Source organism: Athene noctua, chromosome 11, assembly GCF_965140245.1.
Source record: "Athene noctua chromosome 11, bAthNoc1.hap1.1, whole genome shotgun sequence".
Classification (NCBI taxonomy): Eukaryota; Metazoa; Chordata; class Aves; order Strigiformes; family Strigidae; genus Athene; species Athene noctua.
In genome coordinates this window covers 1,086,660-1,094,217 of record NC_134047.1, presented here as the reverse complement: position 1 = coordinate 1,094,217, position 7,558 = coordinate 1,086,660, and the positions used below count along the sequence as shown (strand labels likewise).

Genomic DNA, 7,558 nt, shown 5'->3' with positions numbered 1-7,558 from the left:
CTCTCCTGAGGTGGCCGCACATCCCTGCGTGCCCGCGGCTGGAACCAGAGGGGCTCTGCCACCCCCACACGTGTGCTGCTGCCCGGAGCCGTTCTGTTCTGCGGCGTCCGAGGTTTGGGAAGGCCCTGGCGGCAGAGGGCTGCGGAGGGCAGGGGGCGGTGAACTCCCCGCAGGGGCTGTGGTGCCCGGCTGGGTGATTCCTGCTGGCCGAGGGCAGGCAGTGCTGGGGGCGTGGCCTTCTGGTGGGCGGGCCCATCCCCAGAGCCCCGCCCACTGTTCGTTAGCTGTCCGTCGGGGTCTGGCCGTTGGTCCGTTGGAGCCACCGGCCCCAGCGCCGGCAGCACGGAGCTGTGCTGGCCCGGAGCGGCGCTGGGAGGAGGCAGGGTCTGGCCGAGCGGCGCTGACCGGGCTCCGGCAACCCGCTTCCCGTCCTCGCTGTCCCCGGCTGGGCCGCGTCCTCGGTGCACAGCGAGGGTCCTCCTGTCCCGGGCAGGATGGGCCAGGCCAACGGCTGCTGCGGCTCCAGGTGGGCTCCCCTCGCGGCTCGGGGACGGGGGGGCACGGCCGCGCCCCGCAGCAGCGGCCTTTCTGACGCCCGCCGCGCTCTGCTCCGCAGGGACGCTCTCGCCGACGCAGAGCCGGTGCTGAGCGCAGACGTGCAGCTGACCCGGGGCTGCAAGAGGAGCGAGAGGCGCCTTCTCCTCCTCCAGGGTGAACTGGTGGTCACCAAGCTGCGGTGAGACCCTCCGAGCCCAGCTGCCGTCGCCCCACGCCTGGCCCCGGCACAAGGGCTGGCACACCCTGGCCCCAGGCCCCGGGACCTGGGTGCTGGATGCACCAATGCCCGCCCCAAGGGCAGGGGGGGAGCAGGGCTCTGCCCGGGGGGGCACCCCAAGGAGGCCACCTCCAGCTCACTGCCTGCCTCCGCTCTCTGCAGAGGTGGCACCACCCTGCGCCCACAGCTCCGCCTGGCCCTGGACCAGCTGTGGGTGCTGAGCGACGGGAAGGAGGCGGCGTGGGAGGAAGAGGCGGAGGGTGTCGGCAGCCGCGAGGAGAGGAGCTCCCTCCTCTTCCTCTGGCCCAGGGGCTCCTGCACTGCCACTTTCGGGTGAGTCGCGGTGCCACGTCCCCCGGCCGGGCAGGAGAGGTTCCTGTGAAGGGCCTCTGCCCTCCGTGCAGAGCCTGGGCAGGGAGCGGGCAGCACGCCGGCAGGGAGGGATGGGGGGCGTTTCCACGTCCTGCATCCCCTGGTCGCTTTTGGTCCCCAGAAGGGAAGGGCCAAAGCAGCTGCTCTGGCAGCACAGAGGGACCAGGGCTTGGGCAGCGGCTCTGTCCCGCCCCACGGGGCTTCGTCCTGCCCCTGTGTCCTTCCCCACGGGGCAGGGCTGTGCAGGCGCCCGCCTCTGCCCACGGGCTGGGGGGCAGCGGGGCCTGACGCCGTTTCTCCTCTTGCTGCAGCTCCCGGGCGCTGAAGGAGCTGTGGGTGCACACACTGCTGGGGTAAGCTGGGGGGTGCTGCAGGCACAGCCAGATGGGGAACACAGCTTCCCAGCTGGGGAGAGGTGTCCCTGCGGCTGCGGGCGGCTCTCGGGGAGAGCTGCCTGACGAGAGAGAAGAGGCGGCTTGGGGCTCACCCAGCTCTCTCCCTGTCCCTTCCCGGTGCACAGGACACCCGACGGAAGCAAGAAGCCCCGAGTGACCCTCGTCCCGTCACTCAAGCTCCTGGAGAAGGAGCGGAGCCGCCGCCACGCCGTGAGTGTCTCTCTGGCACGGGCACTGTCCCCAGCACTGCTCCTGCAGCCCAGCAGCACAGGCATGGCTGCTCACCTTCTACCTCTGCTTCTCTCTTGCCCAGTGGAGGCCGTTCAGCACCAGGAGCCTGGAGAAGCTGGTGGAGAGCCAGGCAGAGGTGAGAACGGCTGCCTTTGCCCTCAGGCTGTGCCGGGGGGCAGGGATGGGCGTGCTAGTGGGGGGAGCTTGGGAGGGTGCCTTGGTGCAATTCCGGGAGTGGGGAAGGTTGAGGAGCCACCAGAAATGCCGGCATATCCTGGCTGGTGGAACTGGGAGGAAACCTGCCACAAGGGGCAGAGGGCCGGGGAGATCAGAGGGTCCCCGCTCTGCCACGCTCAGGCTGCTGGTGCCGGGTTCTTGCAGGCTGATGTCAGGAAAGGGCCTCCGATGGCCCCGTCGAGCAGTGAGGGAGGACTTTGCCGCTCACCAGGTGAGTTTGGGAAAGAAAGGCCCCTCCTGCAAGTGGCTGGGCTGTGCTCACTTGTGCCTTGAGTGTCCCCATGCAGGTTGGGCAGCCTGAGGAAAGACGTCAGCTGGAGGAGAAAGGGCAGCACCGGGCAGTGGCCGCTGGATGTGGTTCTGTGGGGACACGGGGCCTCTGCTGCTGCCCACAGCCTGGAGGAGGACAAAGCCAGGGCTGGGCCAGGCTGTCCTGGGGACACGCCGGCTCTCAGGAGCCCCCGAGCCGGAGCTGTTGAGCCGGAGCTGCGGTTCCAGCTGCCGGTCCCTGCCCGTCCTGCCGCACTGCTCAGCACCGTGCTGCAGGCAGGGCAGGGCAGGGCAGGGCAGGCTCTGGGAGCGCTGGCCCAGCAGCATCCTCTGACAGGCTCTTGCTCTCTTTTCCTTTGCAGCAGGAGGAACCAGCAGCAGCAGGAGGAGGAGGAGGGGGCTGCCCTGGCCCTTTGCTCTGTGGCGGAGCCCGGCCACTGCCCCGGCGCCAGGGCAGGCGGGCTCCGGCTGCAGCAGGGCGCTCTTTGGGCAGCCCCTGGCAGCCCTCTGCGGGGAGGATGGCACGCTGCCCCAGCCCATCCAGGTCAGCCAGCCTGGCCAGAGGGTCCCCAGCCCTCCCTCTGCAGGCTCCGGAGGGCCAGCAGGTGTCCCCGGGAGCTCTGGGGATGGGGCACTGGGCTCTTCACCCCCAGCACGGAGCCAGCTCTGGGCAATGCTCTAGCCTGCGCTGCTGGAAGGCAGCTCCTTGGCCACACAACTGTCCTCCTGCCTCTCCCACAGGAGCTGCTGGCCGTGCTGCAGCAGGAGGGACCATCGACGGAGGGGATATTCCGCAGAGCCGCCAGCGGGACAGCGCTTCGAGAGCTGCGGGAGGCCCTGGACCACGGCGCAGACGTGGACATGGGAAGCCAGCCCGCGCTGCTGCTGGCCGCCATCCTGAAGGTGAGCGCTTCTGCCCTGCGGCTGGAGGAGCTCCCGGCTGGCCCCCAGTGTTCAAAGGCTCACCTGGAGGCCTGGGCCTTGCAGGAATTTCTCCGGAGCATCCCCTGCAAGCTCCTCGTGACCGAGCTCTACGAGGACTGGATGGCGGCGATGCAGAAGGCCAGCAGGGAGGAGAAGATCTGGGAGCTGAGAGCGTGAGTGTGGGCAGCAGCCTGCCTGTTGAGCAGGAGCCCTGACCGCTGGCCCAGAGCACCTGGAAAGCTGCGCTGGCTCCCACCAGCCTCGGGCGAGTCTGGGGGACGCTGTGGGCAGCATCTGCTTTAGTAGCGCCGTGTTCCCCTTCCCCCAGGGTGGCCGAGAAGTTGCCCGCAGCCAACCTCCTCCTCCTGAAGAGGCTGCTGTCCCTCCTCCGGCACATCGGCCACCACGCAGCCACCAGCAGGATGGGCTGCAGCAACCTGGCCGTCTGCGTTGGGCCGAACCTGCTGAGCCCAGCCAACGCGGACCAGCTCCCGCTGGAGGCCGTGCTGGAGGTGACACACAAGGTGCGCGTCCCCACCTGCCGGGGCAGCCTTCCCGGCCCACCAGCGCTTGGCTGCGCAGAGGGCTCTGCCGGCCTCCTCCCGCCAGCAAATGCTGTCAGGGTGGCTGCCTGGAGGAGCAGCCCCACAGCCACAGCCTCTGGGCAGGAGCAGGGGGCAGGGGTGGCAAAGGTGCTTGGCCCCTTGTCAGGCAGCGGGGTGGAGACCGACGGTTTGATGCGTGCAGGTGAACGTGCTGGTGGAGTTTCTGGTGGAGAACTGCAGGGAGCTCTTTGAGGAGGAAGCGGGCAGCCTTTCCAGCCCAGCAGACCAGGAGCTGGCAGCCCCCCTGGAGAGATTCAGAGGTGAGAGGGGGGACTGGGGGTTGGCAGCGGCTGGGGCTTGGGGCACCAGAAACCTCTGTGTTCCTTCTGACAGGAACAGGCATCGAGTGTTGTCCTCTGAGCCCCGCTTGTCCTGTGGCCTCTCTTTGGCCACTGCTCTCCAAAGATGAACGTTTTCCTCTGCAGCATGAGCTGAAGCCTGCAGACAGGCCATCGGAGGGCTGACCACAGAAGTGTAGGGCTTTGGGTGGGTGTTGCTTTAGCTCTGTTTGCTTCCAAGAAGTCACCATGTTGCACCTGCTTTTGATTTCTAGATCTGCATTTGGAAGAGCAAAGTGTCCCTGCAGGCAAAGTGGACACCGAGTGTCAGGCAGAAGCTTTGCTGCATGCATCCCCCTCTCTGCTCGGTGTCCTCACAGGAGCTGGGGGAGATACAGTGGTGGACAGTGAAAGGGGAGAGGTACGTCAGCTCCCCCAACACGGTGACAGCATGTCTGGGGTAGGAGGGGAGTTTCCGATGAGGCCAAGTCGCTGCTGTGCCTCGGCCTGGCAGTAGAGCTGGTGTGGGTTTGGGTTATTCCTCCGCCCCTGGGGATGATACATAGCAAGGGAAATCGGCACGGTGGTGTCTCAAATGCACTCGGCAGGAGTTTGATCAGCTAAAGGCCCACAGAAAGGCAGAGAAGAGGAGTTGTCAAGTTCAGGGGGGTTTGCTCAGGCCCTATTTTGTCAGAGCTTCCTCAGGGCTGTTTGTGGGTCAGCAGGGGGACTGTGTGAACTGTGGCTGATGCAAACCAGCCCCAGGCATCTCCTTGGGAGAGCTGAGGGACCAATTTAGCAAGAGTCCCTTACCGCCCCAGGTCACTCCTTGCCACATGCCAACTGTGACATTTCTGGTTTAGGCACGGCCAGCTTTGCCTCCATCCACCCCCGAGAGCACGGCAGAGTCCCTGGGGCGCCCAGAACTACTGGCCAGGCTTTCCGAGGAACGAAGGTAAAATGATCTGGCTTTGGTTAAAATCAGCACTGACTCCCGCGGGCTGTGGCTTTCTCTATCTAATCCCACTGTGGGGTGGAAAGATTTTCAGGCTCTGCCCAGGACCAGGAGAAGAAGAGGAGCCGGAAGAGAAGAGCGGCCTGGGGAGAGGAGAGCGACGGCTGCCCGGAAAAGAAGAGGAGGAAGAGGGAAGGTTCTTGTGGGGACGGACCAGCACAGAGCCGCCGGCAGGGGCAGAGGTCGGGCAGCCCAGGTGCGTGCCGGGCTCTGCTGCCCATCTTTCCCCCCTCCCCACACTGCTCTCCGTCAGCCCCAGGCGCTGGCGAGGGGCAGCGAGGGGCCCCGGTGCTGCGCGGGCTCTGGCCATAACTCCCTGGCGGGGCCCGGGGGCTCCCGGCCGAGCCCTGCGGGTGGCACAGGGGCCCTGCGCGTCTCTGCGCGCGCTCGGGGCTCGAGGGGCACTGCCCGGGGGACGAGGCGCCAGAGCCGCCCCGCAGGCAGCGCCAGCAGCAGCTCTGCTCGGGGCGTCAGCAATCCCTCACACAGGGTGTTCCCAGAGAGGCAGCACAGCCCTGCCCCTTCCTGCCGCCAGGGACTCACCAGAGCTTTCTGACTCTGCCCTTGCAGGTGCCGACTCGTGGTCACTGCCCGGACCGCTGTGCCTCCGGGGCCCCGCACTTGCCGTATGAAATAAAAAGATATTTTCTCTCTTGTGACTGAGTCTGCCACAGGATATTCTGAAGCGGGGAGCGGTTGTTCTGAGGTGAATCCTCAGGGGGGAGTTTGGGATCGTCCCTTGTCCCAACACCCTTTCCAGGGGGTGTCAGGGCTGAGTCGAGGTGCTTGAGGAGGGAAACCCAAGCCCAGAGTCACACGGGAGGGTGGAGGCTGGATGGAGCAGGTGACGAGAGCAGTGACAAGTTGGTATCACTCAGAATCTAAACGTAGCCGCCCCCAGCCCCTCTGACACCTGAGGGTAAACTGAGACGCAAGGGGGTTTATTTTCTGCCAGATTACCCTGTAAGGTGACAGGCGTCAACGCTGGGGACACTCCAGGGATGGAGACGTCACCACAGACACCCTGCGGCCACCCTGGTCCCCTCCCAGTTGTGGGGCATCAAAGTGGGGTGCAGCCCAGGGATGGGGACGTCCCTAAGAGCCAGCTTGGGGTCTCTTGTGTCCCTTCAAAGTCATGGGGTGTCCATGTGGGGGACACCCTGAGGACGGGGGCATCACTAAGAGCCACCTTGGGGTCCCTCAGAGTCATGGGGCATCAACGTAGGGGACAGCTCATGGACGGGGATGTCCCCAAGAGCCACCTTGGTGTCCCCGTGTCCCCTCCCATGCCCAGGGTGACAATTTGGGGACGTAAGGAGACCCTGAGCGGTGTGTGGGGTGTCCCCATGGCCCCCCCGGGGTGTCCCTGTGTCCCCCATCCTGGACAATGCCGTTGATGTACCAGTGGAGGCCGTTGGTGACTTTCCTTGTCAGCCCGGTGTGGTTCCCTTCCTGGGGGGTGGGGGAGGGGACACGGGTGACCACAGGCTCCCCAAACCTGAGGGGAGTGGTTGCGGGGGGCCTTGGGATGCACCTCTCCCTTCCCAGGTGTCCTCGAGAGTTTGAGGGGGATCCCACCAATGCCACACCCTTGTCCCTGCACCCCCACCACCACCTGCAGGGGGTGTGGGGACAGCAGGGACACAGTGTGGGGGGAAACTGGGGGGTGTGGGGGGGTGACAGTGCTGGGACCCCCCAAGCTCCTGCAGGGGACAGTAGGGATGTGGAGGAGGGGTTTGGGTGTGCCAGTGGGGGAACCGGGGGTGCAGGGAAAGGGGTGACATCACCGGGACCTTCCCCAGAGCCCTGCAGGGGACATTGGGGGAGTTCCAAGTGGGGAACTGAGGGTCTTGGGGGGGCTAAGGAGGGGTCCTCCCAATTTTGGGGGGTTGCTGGGGAGGTTTTGTTGGTCCCAGAGGGGCTTAGGGGTCCCAAGCGGTTGAGGGGTATCCTAGGGGAACTTGAGGTGTTCCCCACTATTTTGGGTGGCCTCAAGGGGTTTTTGGGCATCCCCATGGATTTTGGGGGGCTCTGGGGGGGTTGGTGGTTCCAAGGGGGCAAGACTGATAGAGAAAAGCAGCTCTTCTCCTCAGCACCAACCCTCTGCCTGCCACCCCCCCACACGCCCCCCCCTCCCCAAAAAATCACCTTCATTCACTGTCCCCCCCAATCCTTCCTTCTTCAAAGCTGTGTGGCAGCGACGTTACGATGACGGGATGAAGAGCCCACTTTGGGTGGTAAAGAGCTCGCTTTGGAGCTGGAGGAGGAGAAAACCCACAGAGCCCTCTCAGGTCTCATTCCAAGGACTGAGAAGCCTTAAACCATGGAGAGGGAATCTACTCGCTGCACCCCGAGTTTGTCAGCAACCTGCTGCTGTTTCCTGGACAAACACTCCTGCAACTAACCTGTGGCGTATTTTCTTAGGTGTATGTCTTTAGTAACCATTGCCTCTTTGT

The 7,558-nt window shown here is 65.2% G+C and overlaps 1 protein-coding gene across 1 annotated transcript; it reads left to right on the top strand.

Moving 5' to 3' along the window:
• Positions 1-494: 494 nt before the first annotated feature.
• On the top strand, positions 495-4,169 carry LOC141964750 (T-cell activation Rho GTPase-activating protein-like). The gene is made up of 6 exons (XM_074915454.1): positions 495-736; positions 2,710-2,824; positions 3,022-3,183; positions 3,268-3,377; positions 3,533-3,728; positions 4,143-4,169. The coding sequence occupies exons 1-6, from the start codon at positions 495-497 to the stop codon at positions 4,167-4,169; spliced, it is 852 nt and encodes a 283-aa protein (XP_074771555.1).
• Positions 4,170-7,558: the final 3,389 nt, after the last annotated feature.

Excerpts from the sequence above, each read along its gene's own strand:
- LOC141964750 (XM_074915454.1), top strand. The coding sequence starts at position 495 with ATGGGCCAGGCCAACGGCTGCTGCGGCTCCAGGTGGGCTCCCCTCGCG. Across the intron at positions 737-2,709 it reads CTGGTGGTCACCAAGCTGCG|CCCGGCCACTGCCCCGGCGC; the intron begins GTGAGACCCTCC and ends TCTGTGGCGGAG. Across the intron at positions 2,825-3,021 it reads CGCTGCCCCAGCCCATCCAG|GAGCTGCTGGCCGTGCTGCA; the intron begins GTCAGCCAGCCT and ends CCTCTCCCACAG.